The sequence below is a fragment of the Odontesthes bonariensis genome, chromosome 12, assembly GCF_027942865.1.
Source record: "Odontesthes bonariensis isolate fOdoBon6 chromosome 12, fOdoBon6.hap1, whole genome shotgun sequence".
Classification (NCBI taxonomy): domain Eukaryota; kingdom Metazoa; phylum Chordata; class Actinopteri; order Atheriniformes; family Atherinopsidae; genus Odontesthes; species Odontesthes bonariensis.
Genome location: NC_134517.1, coordinates 29748774 through 29766203, shown reverse-complemented (window position 1 = coordinate 29766203; position 17430 = coordinate 29748774). Strand labels below are relative to the sequence as shown.

The window sequence follows — 17430 nt, the reverse complement described above, 5'->3', positions numbered from 1 at the left end:
TTTCAGCTGCATTTGAATAAAGCTCCAAATCGGAAGCTTGAGTTTCAAAACTTAATCACATTTTATCTATTGTTCTTATTTCTTTCTTTTTTGTTTAAAATTTAAATCATGCTTTTTATTTCTACTGTTTTAATGTATCTGTAAAGCACTTTGAATCGCCTTGTAGTTGAATTGTGCTATACAAATAAACTTGCCTTGCCTTGTTTCCACATGCTGTGAACGTTACTCTTTGTAAAACTCCTTTTCTCCAGCAAACGCTGGCCTGCTCCATCCTGACGGCGCTGCTCAGCGAGTTCTCCAGCTCCAGTAAGACCAGCAGCATCGGCCTCAACATGGAGTTCCACGGCAGCTGCAAGCGTCTCTTCCAGGTTTCTTTCCCAACCTTCCCTCCTTCACGCGGTCAGCAGCCTCTCCCTTTGTCTTTCTCCCTTAATCTACTTGTCTGTTCTGCTTCTCCATCCGTCCGGCTGCTCCAGGAGGACGGCCTTCGTCAGATCTTCATGTTGACCATGGAGGTGCTGCAGGAGTTCAGCCGCAGAGAGAACCTCAACGCCCAGATGTCCTGCGTCTTCCAGCGCTACTTGGCTCTGGCCAACCAGGTCCTCAGCTGGAACTTTCTGCCCCCCAATCATATCCTTTGCTATTTCTACTATTTCCCTTAAAGAACACAAAGTATTTGGCAACTTTTGGCCTTACGGATAAATACGGATAAAACCCAGGTTGCTTTAGAGTAAAATTAACGTCAGAGTTGCTTTGATAAATGCTGTCTTTCTGTTTAAATGTGTGTGTGCTGTCCCCACATTGGCCTATACATCCGTGTATCTATTCCATTTGTGTGTGTGTGTGTGTGTGTGTGTGTGTGTGTGTGTGTGTGTGTGTGGTGCCCAGGAATGCAAATCTGTCGCTCAGTTTTACTTTGTAGCTCATCTCTTGTGCATACATCCGTGTTATCTTTGCAGTTGGTCGCATTGTTGAACGAACTTAGTCACTTAATGTGTGTGTGTGAGCAGCCAGGCTCATTACGACTTTAATCCCAACAGCCAGGCATCCTCTCTGCCTGTCTGAAGGGATCTGGAGTGGCGCTTGCTGCCAACCAGAGCCATGTATCATTTTCAAAGAGGTGTCTGTGTGTCCATCCCTGCATCATTCCAGCAGCACACCAGCCCCGCCTTGGCTTGTCGAGGCTCCCCTTGGTATGTGTGGCACGCTCCGTTTGATATGTGTTTGTTCTCAAAGACATGCTTTTAAGTCTAAGAGTGATTGCAGTCAATTTTTAGACAGCGGTTTAATTTTGTTTTGGTGTTGGGTGTCTATACGAAGCCAATGGAGCGATTGTTTGAATCGGAGGTTAAAGCAGGTGACTGTTGGCTCGGTTATTAGATGGAATATCAAATGGTTTTAGTCTGGTTGGATTACACACACACACACTAAACTGACACGACTCATCCTGTTATATCTCAGGTTTATCCAGACAATTATAGCAAAGTTTAACGCTTAATGCTGGGATATTTGTGATTAGACATCTGTATATTTAGGCTTTTTACCCTGACGAATCAGCCAGAATTTCCACTCTTTTTCACCCAAGTTGTGGAAAATGTACTCATCACTTGTTATATTATCTTGAGTTTATTAACAGTTTATAAACAGTTTATTGCTCGTATAATCGTTCTGGTTAAATTCTGCTATCACTTTGAAAGTTTTCTTGGGTCAGGAGCATTAAAGATTAAAGTTATGGCTGTCATTAACTTAAATGAGTGAGGTGCCGATAGCTGGGGCATTTTTAGATACAACGAGCTTTATTTGTGGTGTTACTTGCGTACAGATAGAGCTGTGGTCCTCTGCTTTCTCGATGTCGAGTTGACATATATGTGGACTCCTGTCTCAGCCCATAAAAATGGCTCATGGTTTCTTAGATCAAGTGGCGTTCCCCTTGAAATTCGGTGCGTGCGTTTGAAGCCTTTGAGTGTCTGGGCCGTTGTTGAAAAGGAAAACGGATTGATGAAGACCGCTGGGAGGCCTGAATGAGTGCGGCCGCCTGTCTGCAAGTGTCACAGAACGCCTGTGCGGGTGCGACGTGATGTGAGCGATACTTGTATGGGCGTCTGAGGGGCCTCCCCTTAATTGCATGGCCCACAGCAGCCACCGCTCTTACAAGCACGCACACTCCTCAGCCGGCTCCAAAGACTCCTTCAAAAAGCCTTCCTCCCTTTTATGAACTGAGCGGCACGCAGGTCATCTGTCCTCGCCGCTGCCTGACCCTCGGCTCGGTGGCTCTGGTGTCATGTGGTGGAGACACACTCCACGGGCATCGCTAAGACACCGTGTCACTCCACACTGGGCTCGACTGGCCGGGGTCGCGGTCAGGTGCTGTAAACGGCCGTTTGAGCGACGGATGACCCAGCTGCCTCCCACATTAACCTCTGCATTTGGGCCTTTGTCATGTTGTTTAGATGTCGCTGGAATGTGAGGGAATCTTTAGACTCATCTGTCAGTCGTGTTGCTATAATTGGTGCTTTGTTATGTTGCCGTTTTCTACTTTGTTTCCACTCGTTCGGTGGAGAGGTTCACGGTTTAAACTGTCCCCGCCTCGTCCTCTGAAGCGCTGTTGTCTCTGTTTCTCTTCCCTACTGGAGTGGAAGTTGTTTGCTTTATCCTTAAAGAACTAACCTCCATCTTTGGATTTTCTTTTCATTTGTAGCGTTCACTTCCAGGGGAAGAAGTGTGGCCCCCAGCCGCCCTTTTAGACCGGCACATGTGTGGCTCGGTTTTCTCATTAGCTGTTGAAAGGTCAGTTTCTGGTCACCGTGGCCCTCAGGTTAAGGTTAGGATTAGGAGTGTGTAAGTTGATGCTGGATGTTTGCCTTGGCCCTGACCTGTATGGAGAATCTTTAAGGACCACTGTCTAAACAAAGCTGGGAGGGGGAGTAAACAGCTGCTTGAAATGCTGATGGATGTTCAGTTGGCACGCGTGTTTAAGCCGCGAGATTTAGGGTCCTCTTTTAAACTAAATGACTGCATTTCTTTCAGTGGGTACAGTTCATTAAGGCCCACTCTGTCAGCTCTTTATTTTCTGCTCATTTATTTAGCTCCCGTTTTCATCCATACATTTTTGCTCTTGAATTCCAAAGAATGGTGTTGAGCAGTGGCGTGGAATTACTTTCTTATTGGTTTAATCCACTGGAGGGAGAATTAATGACAACTGCTGTCTAAACAGATGGGGGGGGGCAAACAGTAGAAGGAAATTTGAAGGGAGGGAGGGGGGCAGGTCACCAAGGAAGTATTCCTGCACTGTTATTTCACATGGCGAGGCTGCAGGACAGATTTGTGGCAGGATGTATCACTTAAACCCGACCACGCGCCTTAGCATAGCACTGCGGTCTTCGCACGGCCGCTGGCAGACGTTCAGCTGGTCTTCTTGTGCGGCAGGACACTCCTCAGCGAGGGTCAAGTGCAATGAATAGACCAGTGATACTCACTATTTTTTTCACAAGAGCCACATTGGCAGAGCAAAATCGAGGGAAGAGCCACTTTTAGGACAACATACTAAGTCCCCTTTTGCAAATATGCATTTCTACATATAAAACATCCCACAAAAAAAGAAACAACACAGCCAATACATTTTCAATTAAGACCATATTTACCTTAATACTGGGATGAGCGGAAGCTGGCATGCATGTCCTTGACTTTCTTCATGTTGTATTTGTAGTTTGTTGTTGTAATCATAGTGAGACATTCAGGATGAGCATGGTTTCTGTGCTGGTTTTTGCCCTTTTTTAATTAAAAAAACCGATCCATTGTGCCTGCATCTCACGCTGGCTAAAGGAGCTAGCGTTCTCTGCGGTCAAGTGTGACGGTGGTTTAAACGGGCTGCGTTGCCAGGTTTAACAGAGCCCCCTTTAGAAAACACCATTAAGCCTTAATTAATACTTAATAAAAATACTCAATACTACAAAAACGCAAACTTAATAAAAATACCTAATACTGTGCAGTATTCGCTGTATGTTATTTGTAAAAATGTATTGTTATTGTTACCATATTGTTATAAGCTACTATGGGAGTGCGAGCCGCCAATTAAAGCTTGAGGAGCCGCACAATGAGTATCTCTGGAATAGACGATAGAAGGAGAAGCCTCCGGCACGAAGGTTGTTCGGGCTTGCAAAATGTTGACATTACAAGGATGAGCAGTTGTTGGCTATTTAAAACTGTCACAAAGATAATATATATATATATATATATATGATAGATTGATCTGTAAATGCTGAAGCTGTTGTCACAGAGTTAGGAAAGTGAAAGCTGACTTAATAAACTTGATCGGAGGTTGCAAAGTTAAACACAAAATCACACAAATTTGGTAGCACTCATGTTTGAATTCTTATATATTTATTCATTTTTATATTTCCAGTAATGATTGTTGTGAAGTTCTGAAGTGATTCTAAAGTTTGGAAGCAATTACAGAGTAAAAACTTGCAGAATAGAGCAATTTAAAAAGGAAAAGACACGGACAAAATGAAGATGAAATCTGGTCATTTTTTGCATCTTTTAGGGTAAAATGTGTTTGGAATCCATCTGACTTTTACCTGGAACTACAAGTAGGCTGTAGTTTAATACAATGAGTGCATGCTTTAGCTGCTATCCTGACAAAATGAGAGCATTTTAAATGCAAAGCCAGGTTTCCCTCCACCATGTTCCAATGGTAGCCCCGATGGGACACACCATAGTTGCTCTAAATCGAGCCTTTTCTACTAATTATGACCACTACTGTGTCCCCGCGTTAAAAACAGCTGCTGGATCAAGGTTCAAGACATCCCATATTCAACCTTTAAGCTAATTAGATGCAACAGGTCTCTTGAGTGCTGAAAACGGCAAACACGATGGTCTGTTCATCGCACCGACAGGTGTGTTTTTATCCATTTCTGGCACAACTACGGTAGTCACAACATCATTACAGCCCGATCTGCCACATGCAGAGTGTGACAGCTTTTGTCTTGTGTTGTTCCCGATCTTTTACATCAGATGGTTTTAAATTGGGCGGCTACAAAGGGACGAAATATCACATTACTTATTAGAGGAGTTGCCAAAAACAGATCACATAGAATACCTCAGATATTTGAATTTATAGTTGTGATGTATTAGTTTTGGGGGAGTTGTTTCTCTTCCTTTCCTCACACTCAGAAACTGCTAAGTATGCCCAGACAGAGCCATAATTTGGTATGGTTTATTGCAAAGAGGAATATTTCATTCTTTTGGCCGAGTGTCTGTGGCATCCAGGCACGTTATCATAATCTCATACACGCCCAGGAACTAAGCTAAGAGAAAAACTAAGCCAAGAGGAGAGTCTTATTCAATCAAATATTTAATCAGCACCTTTATTGGGATTTGACTGTTAGTTGGTGCTAATGAAGGTCTTACCGTGTGCTTCTGTGTCTGTGGGTGCAAATCTGAGAGCTGCGTGTGAGAACTTTGGGTGTGTAAACTCCTTCACTTGCATTTGATTTAAAGTCTTGTGGTCAGTGGTTCACCCCGGCTGGGTTCTGAGCAAGCTGAGCGTGTTAGTGTGTACCTCTGTCTGTCAGTACGTCTTATCTATGCAGTGGAAAACTGACGTGTCACATTAGTTATTCTTGAACCTGCTGGAACGGTTGAGATGGCAGCAGGTGATGTCTTTTAAAAACCCACCAAACCGCAGCCACATGTCGTAGTCACTCTGTGTACATTACTCATACTGGAGGCACGCACTAAACACACACAGACTGTCAGTCCTTTTTTCTTTTTTTAAAGTGTGAATCGCACGGTCGAGGTTGTAAATTCGCTTGTCAACTCTGCAAGTAGAATTTCCTCTCAATTCAGAAGCTCCAGCTTGCTCTGAATGAGCACAGTTCCTTTGGCCTGCAGCAGAGTTTCTGAGTTCCCTCGCCGCTTAAACAGCTCACACGTGTGGTGCACCGACTGGAACAATAAATGACTCGGTTTGACCCTCTAAAATGGGAATGTTTCAGGTTTTCTGTGACAGAAAACGGAGCGTTTGTCCCGTAGAAAACACACAGACGTCATCGCTGTTGCTTTTTGAGTTAAAGTTGAAGTGCATAAAACACCGAGTGAAGTCGCTGTGGTCGGATAGTTTTTTTTGTTGATGTTTCCTGAGCGCACACACGCATGAACAGACCTCACTGTTGATGACACTGGCTGGAACTAAGTGTTTAAAGCTAGTCTTGCTACATGATTAGTTGATGATAGGGCTGGGCGATTTGGGGAAAAAGTCACATCACGATATTTTTTTTATATCAGTCAATAACGATATATATCGGGTCCATAACTTGTAGCATCCATTTGAACCCCTTATTCTCCTCTCTGCTTATCGGCAGCAGGTCTTTTGCAGTCTGGGGTCTTTTGTTGTATTCTTTTAGATTGGCGGCTCGGGGAGATGTCGAGCTAATCGGGAACAGTGTGGTTAGGCAAGTGAGACCGAAACCTGTCTTCCAATTCATTGCATTTTTTTGTGGTAGACGTATCGGCAAGTACTCAGATCCTAGTATCGGTTTGAAAAAAGTGGTATCGCTGCATCCCTACTTGTGAGTTTGAGACTAAAAGCAATCTGACCTGTTAGTAACTGTACCAAAGGTGCACTTGTGAAATTAAACAAGCAGATGTATCAATAAACCCAATCTGAAAAGGTTATGGGTCCCTCGGAAATTCACTTTCAGAAGATTTAGGGATTTGTTAGCTTAAGGGAAGCTACTTTGATTCACATCCGGCCATTTTAATTCAGGAATATTTATATTTGCTTTTTTTTTTGTAAGTTAAGGTATTGACACAGAAAGACCTTTTGATTTCTCACTAAATGAAGAGTGAGAAGAGCCACTGACATCCGTCTGCATATCCAAAGGGTTCAGGTGGTACGAGATCCCAAATGAAGTAATTTATCTGTTCCAGCTCTGATCGGCAGTGATGTGAACATGTGAGTTCTGCTCTAACAGTGAGCACGAATCACTTTAAACTCGTGTTTATCTACTGCTCTGTCTCACATGGAGGCTCTGACACTGACGGTGCCACCCTGGGATAAGGAAAGGCTCCACAGGTCGACTGTGGCTGCGTTGTTGTGACTTATGCAATTATATTTATCATACATATGTTCTGATTGCATCAGTTCCTCTTTTAGCTGCTTACAGGATTTCCACTGGGAGGAAATAGTATTTCTGGACTTAAGTCAGGTATGTGGTCATGAGGACCAATAGGAAAGGATTTAATCGGCTCGTATTACCGGGTGGACCCAAATTTCTAAAAGCCAGTTTGGTTTTATAGTTATTAGTCTAATCAGGTAGTAATCTTTTAAACTAACTCTCCAGCTGCTTTAAAAACAGAAACACCTTGCTTTGATACATTTATCTCTTTCTTTCTGTAATTAAAATGAATTTGTGTTTGGAAGTCAACCTTTTTGTATACTGTTGGATGAATAAAACCTCCAAATGATTGGTTTGAAATATTATAAATTACAAGAGTTTTTATATATTCTGCTCCTAATTTAGATTCATCTGGAGTTCACATTGAATTCATTTTAGCTGCCACAGCTTAACTCACCAGTTTCCATCGGTGTAGTTCTCTTTCCTTGGATCTCTTGTGAGTCCAGTCATGTGACCTTTAGAAAGGTTTGTATAACCTTACCGTCACTGAGGGGATCCCTCCCCTAAGAGACGGGATGAAACGCGGTTGTTGTTGGACCTTTTTTTGTATTTTTGTGTTACCCTCGCCGGTCCTTTTTAATTAAAGGTTAGTGTGCAGGAAGAAGAAACAAACAGAGCAACAAGAGCTTGGTCAGTTTCATTTGAAACAGTATCAAGAAGGGCATGTAAAGTGCACAGAGTGCTCAAAATCGAATTAAAGATGGATGCTTGTAATGGAAAAAATGAGAAAGGGAAATTTTGTGATGAAATGATTTCAACCTGCCAACATAAACAAAGAGAAATAAAGTCACTGAGACCCCGGTTATTTATCAAATCTTTCTTTTTCCCCTCTTTCGTTGGAAGGGTTCAGTTAGAGGTCCTCTGCCTCGCCACGACTATTTTTAACAAGGCCTGAAAGCCAAGCGCTGGACACAGATACACGCACACAATCCCACGGACCCTTAAACAGGTGCCAACTTTTGTGCCGAAAAGTGTGGCGTGGCGTGTTGTGGTGGGGTGTGTGCATGGGGAGTGACTGTGGGCTGGTGTGGGAGGAATGTGTGACCTTCCTGGCCTCTGCCGCTGTTTGGCTTTGATCGAACATTCCTCTGGAAGTTTCCGCCTTCTGCTGTCACTGAGCCGCAGGGCAGTGACACGGGTTGGTGTGCTTGTGTCGTAACGGGGGGAAATATATTTTGATTTAAAAAAATAAATAAATAAGATAAAATCCCTGCATAAGACAAAGACGCAAAGGAACTAAAGTTAGGATTATAACTGCTTGCAGACGCGGTAAACGGATATTTATATTTCTTAAGTTGGGGATTATATTGGTTGATGGCTATTAAAGCGTCATCAATAGCCCTCAATCAGTATAATTTGTATTTGTATGTATACCCCACAGCATTAAGGATATTTTTAACTATCAGAAAAACATGTTTTGAGACTATAGTAACAGGATTGAAGGGACAAATGCATCTTAACATAGAAGGTAGAGGAGGAGAGGCTGAATATGTAAAGTTGTTCAGTTCAATTCAGTTTTATTTATATAGCGCCAAATTACAACAAATGTCTTCTCAAGGCACTTAAATTATATAGTCCAATTCAAGCCAATTGGATAATCATAATTCATTTAAAAATAATCCATTTAATTCATATAGAGCCAATTCAAAAACAGTTTCCCAGCTAAGGAAACCAACAGATTGCACCGAGTTGTTAAAATGTAGATTTTTTGTGACCCAGTAGATAAAAAACACCTAAAGAGGAGAGAGGGACTCATGGAATGACTCATAAACTCATTTTGTAACCCTCAATGCTTCCAAAAATACCAAAAGGTTGAAATTGAAAAAAAAAAAAAAAAAGATTCATTTTGGATACGAGGTTGCTTTCATGTTACCTTCCGTGGGATTAAGCATCTTTTGGGGAGGAAATTTTCCCCAAAACGTTTCCCTCAGCAGCGACGACGAGCTGCTTCACTTTGTAGCCTGAGTATGTTTGGGATTATAAGTGATTAACAGGCAAAACAACCTATTTTAAGAAGCCATCTAGCGCTCTAATGGCACCAAATCCTTGGGAAGATGATCTGCTAATTAATTGATGATGAAAATTACAAGGATTTTTGGAGGAAAAAAAAAGATTTTGAGTTTTTTGTTGGTTTCAGATGCATGTTAAATGTGAGAATAACATAAAAAAAAAATCACATTTATGGAATATTTATGCACATTCTAGGTAACTGTTATCGTCTATAAAGGGCATTAAAACTGGAACACATTAATGAAACACTCACTTGTTGTGAAAAATGAGTGTCTGATAATCCTGTAAGAACTGACCAAAACTGTAGGAGAGAAATGGATCACCAACCTCACCGGTGAATGAAGACTAAATAAGACTCGGTGAGTCGAACCGAGCAGCTCACCTGGTCTGTCCCATCAGCTGTAAAATGTGTCGATCGAGTCAGCCACAGCCCCGAAAACACACAACATTTAGGCCCCTTAGTTAGAGAATTATTCTCAGAACGACCACGGATCAGAAGAGGTTGGATTAGCTGATGGCGTAATAATAATTTAATGGATGCAGGGTGGATACAGAGAACCAGAGGTCAGCGTGGCTACACGTTAATTCCTTTTGTATTCTGTCTATGAAATAAATTCGGGGAAAAGGCATCGTTGAAGAAGACAAAAGAACAAGGAGTCGCCTGGTGCTTCGAGCGGCTCATTAATTCATAAAGTTCCTGAGTGACATGCTTTCGTTGTGGAAAGAGTGCGTGCTGGAGCAGCAAAGAGGGCCGTTCTGGATGAGCGTCGGAAAAAACTTGTTGTGGGTGTGTTTCCAAAGTTTTGAATGAGGACAGGAAGTGTTGTTGTGAGAGATTCTGTGTTGTGGGTTTGTGAAAAGCTTTTTGTGGCTACAGTGAAAGCTTAAATTAGGCGACTGTGTGGTGGAGACGGGGAGACTTGTTCGGGAAATGGGAAAAAATAAAGGACATTCGGAAAGTGACGAGGTGAGAAGTGTTTGTTTTTTAAGTTTTTAAAACACGATGGCGTTGAGTGTTCAGATGAAAGTGAAGACAAGAGAAGAAATAGACACTTCAGATGGAAAACAGTGTTTTATTGAGGGTTTAAGTGAGCGTTAGTGAAGCAAAGACGGTGTTTCTTTGGTCTTGGAAAGCAGTCAGGAGGAGAGCCGCAGTGATTGGCTGAGGAGGCGGGGGGGGAGGAGTGTCCGGGGCAGTAAGGAGTCTGGCGTCTCCAGCGTCTTGTACATTTCAGATCTTAAGGAGGCAGAGGGGAGAAAACTGAGAGCAAAAGCAGGGAGGGGTTGGAGAAAGAGGGGTGAAGAAGAGGACAAGAAGGGAAGAGGGTGTCCGGCGTGTGAGAGGGTAAAGATTAGAAAGACAGAGGGAGGAGGAGAGAAGTGGATAGGGGGGCGAGATTTGCTGTGTGGGCAAAAACTGCTGCAAATAAAGAGCTGACGAGGGAGAATAAAGGGAAGACAACATAAAGCGGTTCAGAAGGCGAGGGTGAGAACAGTAGAAAATCCTTTTGTGGATGATAGATTGACAGAGTTAATGAGAGGAAGAGTTGGCGAACAAGTGCCTCTCAAGTATCTGCTGCCAGCCACGAGAAGCCGAAGAGTCTCACACAGAGACCAGAATACCCATTCACAAGGAGCTTAGTGACAGGAGCTGGTGTTTCTGAGTGTGGCCCTCCTCCTCTTCCTCCTCCCCCTTTTTCTTTCTTTCTTTCTTTCTTTCTTTTTCTGCCGTTGTTGGCCTTAACTGGCGGCGGATCACTGGGGCGCCACTACATCGCCATGTTCGAGGCCACGCAGAACGTCATGCTCAAGCCCACGGAGTCCTGGAGGGAAGCGCTGCTGGACACTCGCGTCATGGACCTCTTCTTCACTGTGAGTATCTGGATTTATTTGCCCTTCTCTGAGCTGTCAGCTGGCTGTCGGAGTAACGGATCCGAAACCTTAAATTTGTTCGCTCACGTGGGGCACCTTTACACTTTTACACTTACTTAAAATGTCAATATTTTACTTTGTTTTAATGTATTTTGGCTTTCAAAATGGGTCTCATTACATTTCAAACAGCGCCGCATAAATATTCGATTATATTTCAGTGACTAAATTAAAGTTCCTTTTTCTCCGATAATCCGCTTTTGTTTGTCCAGACGTATTTTTCTGCCCTTTCCTTACGCATTTAAGGCTCCCCCCCCACACACATATTTCCATTAGAAGTTCCTTATGTCATCTTTCTCTGTGTCTTTTTTTTCCTAATATCATTTTTTTTTACCTCTCGGTTGAGGTTTATTTATTATAACCAAAGAGACACGGTTTGTCTCCTCGTGTTGGGCAGAAAGCTCTGGTTTGACCTCCCCTTTTTGGCACATCCTAACTTTTTTTGTGGGTTACTTGAATTTACCATAAAGCAGATTTATGGGTGCCGTGCAGTGGGGTCATGTTATTGTGTTACTGTCTGGAGGACCGCACGGTGAAGTAAATGTGTATTTTCGTGCACTGTGTTTAAAGAGACGGCCCACGCTGGCCAAGCACATGGTGTGGAATAGAAGAGTGGAACAAACTGGTCAGCTCTTCTTCCATTAAGCATCCACTCAGACACACTGGCTGCCCATCATCAGATAACTGCTCCACCCCTGAACCTTTCAGCTGCCTCCATACTCGCCTTTTTCCAAATACACTTCACATGCCGCCATTGTGGGAAATCTTCCCGACTTTTCTGTCATCCAGAAGCTTTTAAGACCTTTTTTTGTTCATTATATCCATTACAGCATATTACTGTACTGCATCACCTCCTTTATTTTTCCCACATTTCCCTACAAACTACATGAATATTATAAAATTCGGCTCCTATAGGTGCACATGTCCTGACAAACAGCAGTCAGACCTGTTTTTATGTCTTTTCTCAGAGCAATTCATCCGTAACACCCTCTACAACTGCTGATTTATGCAGTTAGCCAATCAGGAATCCATGTGGCAGCAGCGTGAAAGGAAAATAAAAAATGATCTCAGTGACCTTGATTGTGGCGTGATTGTTGGTGACAGACAGCCATGCTTCATCACTGCAGTCTCTGGAGTCCAGATGAAGCGACGCTCTGCTCAGAGCTGACGGCCGTCCCTCACATAAATGTTCTTTACAGAAGCTGGTGAGCAGAAAAGTCCAGAAAACCTGCTACAAACTGACCAAATAAGACCAAACTAAACCTTTCCGGGTCTGATGAAGCGCCATTTCTGCTCGGGCTGCGAATATTTTTCAGCAAATGGACCCAAAGCATCTCGCTTCCAAGCGGTCTGGTGATGCTTTGACGTTCAGTATTTTTTCCATCAACACTTCGAGCTGGTTAATACCAACCGGTCGTGGTTTGAAAGCCACAGAACTAATTTATCAATAGAAAACATTCTTACCAGACTTGTTTGAAGTGAGTGAATCTGGCTGCGTTAGAGTTCCTGCATGGTGGCAGTGAAGGCTAAAGCAGAAGAGAAAAAACCCAAACAAGCCTTGGTTTTAAACTAATTTGGTACGATGTGATCATTCCTTCATGTCAGTGAGTGTTGGTCCTTTTTATTCTCTACAAATGGAGGCAGCTGATCACTGATGGGATAAGTTATGTGTTTCTGCTCTGATGCTCGTCAGGACTTTTCCAAAAAAGGCAAAAACCATCACAAAGGAGGGCACTTTTCTTTCTTTCTCCTGTTTTCATAAAACAGGGGATGTTTTAATCTTTTAACCTCTATCAAAGCCGTTTATGTATCTTATTACATTTTTTGTGGAACTAAACCTGCCTGAGCGGGTTGTACCACTTGCTTTGGGGAGGTAATGCTTAAAGAAAGTACATCTTATGTCATTTCTTTCTCATATTTTGGTAGTTTGACCATAAAGCGTCACCCGAACTATCTGTAAAAACACTTGATTCTGATTATTATCGCCCTAAAGAAACTCTTTTTCTCTGTGTTGACATTAAATTGTTCAAATGCAGCTTCAAATTGTGCATTTAAAGCATTTTCAAAGGTTTTCATTCACTTTAGCAAATCTCCAAATGATCCTTTTAAAAGCCATAAAAAGGAAATGTGAGTCACTCATTTCCATTTACTGTTAAGAAGCAAATAAACTGTTCTGGTTTATTTCAACCATGTAAATATGAAACGTCAACATTGTAAACAGAAAATATAAAAATAGAAAGAAAGGGACATGAAAGGCTCCTTTTTTTTTTTTCACTGTTTTGGTTCACATTATGCATCAGAAACGGCATAGCAACCCGGAGTTTCTATTGGTGGAAACAGGATGTGCAGCTCATTAGAATTACAGATAAGTCTAATGAACATGACGATGAGCTGCTTTGCGTATTTCCAGATCTGGATGCTGAAGAACGGGAGATTTGAAGGCGTGAACGCACAGCTGAGACATTATGTGATGCAGCCGTGTTATGATGAACTCTCAGAGGAATGTTTCCAACATCTGGAGGGATCTAAGGCACAAAGAGCTGGAGCTGAATTAAGGGAACAGCGTCTGCCTAATAATGTGCTTGATGCGTGTATATTCCTGGTATATGAGGCAGTTTTATATATTTGTTTGTGTCACGTTGCCACTTGAGCACCATTTCTGCCTGAAGCCTAGCTGGAAAACTCCTGGGATCAGTAATTCTGATCGTCAAGTAGTCGTTTTGAATGACTTATAAGCTCATAAATCATCTCTTCTGTAGTAAGCAGTGATGCTTCTGAAATTGTAAAACAAAGGTTTGATAATGGTCGTTTGTCTGCTCTCTAAATGCAAGCGCCTCGTCGGGACTTTGCAAAGCAATCACAAGTAATTGATTTGTTTTAAAGCGGTGAACGCCATCAGAGACGTGTTCTACGAATTCCAGAAGTCCAATCACGGCCTTGATTGGCCCGCCAGGGAGTTTGGCACCGAATAAAAATGTTTGTCATTTTTCGGCCGGTCCTCTTTGCTGCTGGAATCCGCAGGACGTGTTCTGTGTTGGTTTCAGTTTTCAGGCCTCCGGTTTCATCTCTGGCTTTGGTATTTCTAGTAGCTCAACTGTTTGTTATTGTAAGGCTGCTGTGGCACTGACAGCTGTGTGTGTGTGTGTGTGTGTGTGTGTGTGTGTGTGTGTGTGTGTGTGTGCGCGTGCGCTCCACCATCATCCTTGTCCTGTGCATTTTTGTGTGTGCTGGAACATATCTGTCTCTGCAGGATTGTGTCAGTTAGAGTGTGTGTGTTTGCTGGGTTTAATGGGGTCCTTTGCCGTCTCAGCTGCTGTGTCTCCTCAGCTGTGAGGGGGGGGGGGGTAACAGACTGGCCGGGCTAATTGTGTGTAGAGGGGGTGCTCATAGACACGTGCCGTTAGGGTCGCGGTACACAACCGACCGGTGGCAGGATTAGAGCCCAGCCCCAGGATTAGGGGCCCCTGTTAACAACCACAGTAACCCAACCATAACAGATACGCATCACCCTGTTGAGGGTCCGGGCAGCCCCCCGTCTCCCAGTGGGTGGATGGTTGTCAGCCCCCCATTTAATGGCTCCTGTAACCCGTCACCTATCTGTGTTGTCGGTCCACGCAGCCAAAATGTTTTGTTGGTGTTCAGAAATCCCATTTTGCTTCTTTAATTATGCTTTTTGTTAATAATCAAACTCTATATAAGACTTTGTTTGCGTGCCTTCTTATTTATAACATCCTCAATGTTAATATGCTGCTGCTGATGTTACTCAAGTTTTTCTCACTTAATCAGTGAAGAATCTGTCTCCGTCGTCATGGTTACATGCTCGGTTAATTGGACCTTTTAACCCCCTATTTGAAGTTGGACGACGCTGGGGTGATAAAATCAGGATTTTATTACAGCAGAGTGACCGTCTGGACCCCCCCCCCCCCCCCCCCCTGCATTATCTGGTTTGGAGAACGTTGGCTTTTGAACATCTTCAGTCAGACTAACATGTTTACATGCATTTTAAGTCCAAATTTGGTCTGACTAAAGCTTCTTATCCGACTTCTTTTTTCTAAAAAAAAAATTAAATAATCAAAATCAAATTTATTTGTAGCACATTTCATCTACAAAACAATTCAAAGTGCTTTACATAAAATAAAAGTATTGCAGCAGGGAGTGGAAGAAGCATTAAAAACACATAAAAGAATATAAAGAGAAACAAATGAAATAATTTAAATGAATTTAAAAACAAGCAACAGTCCAGATAAGTTAAAAGATATTGTGCAGATTCTAGTGTCATCTTGATGTGCCGCCTCTCTCTCTCTCTACAGTTACTGTTTATATGTTTCTATCTATCTACTGGTGCTATCCTTCCATCTATCTCTTGATATAGATGTATAGATCTGTTGCTGCATAGCTTTCTCTTGGACCCTTTCTCGACCGATGTCGATCCCACGCTGGATCAGATCCATTTTTTTTTGCATTTTGACAGCCTCCAGTTGACTTTCTTGGCCATGAATAGAGGTGACGAGAACAAGGAATGCCTCATATCAGGGGCTAAGGGGCGAGGATGCGGTGACTAACTAAAATTTTTACAACCGCCTTGTTTGAGGGAGGAAAAAAAACTAGAACCAGCGGCGCGCTCTTGCACTCGAGCTAAAGGGGAACAACCAGAAAACGGCAGCAGCAGCATGTTCACATGAGGTCATCTTTCCTCTGATTTACACGGAGAAGCAGCATTTAGCTGTTATGCTGCAAACAAGTGGAACAAACTGCCAGTGGAGATTAAACTTTCACCAAATGGAGACATTTTTAAATCCAGGTTAAAAACATTCTGTTCTCATGTGTCTATGCATGAAATCTGCACGATATCTTTGAACTTATCTGGACTGTTGCTTGTTTTTAAATTCATTTGAATTATTTTATTTGTTTCTCTTTATATTCTTTCATGTATTTTTAATGCTTCTTCCACTCCCTGCTGCAATGCTTTTATTTTATGTAAAGCACTTTGAATTGTTCTGTACATGAAATGTGCTATACAAATAAATTAGACTTTGACTTTAAATGTTTAGATATGATGCCCCGTCAGCCACATGAAGCAACATTCACCATTATTGTTTGCAGCTGTGTTTGCACACAGCATTTTTTTTTAAAATACTGTTTGATAATTTGATATCACCAGTGATTATAGAGCCTGTTTGCATCACTTTTTTTAAAGTCCAGTTAGCATATGGAACCACTTCTTGGCTTCGTAAAGTGCATCCATAAATGCAGACTGCTGGCTGCAACATGGCTGCTGTTGATATTAAGACAATGAGTTTCAGGGAAAATGAGGCTGTGATCCGTGGGGACGAAGACAAACTGTCTGCCTGCACTGTGGTCTGCTGCAGGAATCCAGAATACTCCAGAGGGAGCTTCAAACAACACACAGCAGGTGTTGGAACACACACTTACGCTGACGTAATGTCGTGTGGAAAAGCAGAACGGCTCTCGGAGAGTTTTAAAGTTGAGCTCCAGCAGCGGGTTCAAATCAGTTAAAAAGAGGCATCTGAGACATTTTCTCTCTGTTTCTGTCTCACTGTCTCTTTAGAACCCACACGCTCTCTTTATTTAATCGGACAAAAGCATAGGAAACGTCTATGGCAGCTCGCTAATTTTTGGAAAGAAATTGGGTTAAACTGTAAAATCGCTGCCCACACTGTCTGTTATAAACATCCATTAGATTTTACAGAGTGACTCATGAAAGTTTGACCTGCCTGCAATGAGGGAGCTTTATTGGACGGCTGAGAGATGGGGAATTTGTTTCCCTTATTAAAGAAAACCCGGGGATGATACCACGTATCTGCTATCGCCATTATGAACACAATGTTGCTTTATTGGAAACGATTGCCGGAACCATGAAAATAAGACAGACGTTGTAAATTAATTCCGACTTTCTTTTTAATAGGCAGATGAAGTAGTTTGGGCCACTGACAATGAATGCAATGAATCTGCAGAGCAGTGAGAGAATACTGAAAGTAGATCATTATTGATTGTGCCAAGCCTCAGGCTGATATCTGTTTTTCAACTGACAGCACGGTACTGTATCATGGAAACCAGCCTCATATTTATGCCGTGCGTAGCAGCATCTTGCTGCTGAAGAGCTGCTCTGTGCAGCAGATTGTTATTTTGGCCCCAGGGGTTTTGTTAGAGAGCGCTTATCTCTGCCAGTTATGGCTCCAGATTCAGGGCAGGGATGATGGATTGAGAGACGATTGGAGAAAACTCGGTAGAGAAGAGGGGTAAAATGAGGAGAAAGGAGGAGAAAATGGTTTGAGGTGCAAGTAAAGAAGGA

General features: G+C 42.6%; 1 protein-coding gene across 1 annotated transcript in view; it reads left to right on the top strand.

The window, feature by feature from the left end:
- Nucleotides 1–17430, top strand: part of xpo4 (exportin 4) — a 57609-nt gene that overhangs the window by 6771 nt on the left and 33408 nt on the right. Inside the window, exons 5-7 of the mRNA XM_075480066.1 lie at nt 252–368; nt 477–630; nt 10948–11060. Of these exons, the coding sequence (XP_075336181.1) occupies nt 252–368; nt 477–630; nt 10948–11060 (384 nt within the window). The remainder of the gene's footprint in view (nt 1–251; nt 369–476; nt 631–10947; nt 11061–17430) is intronic.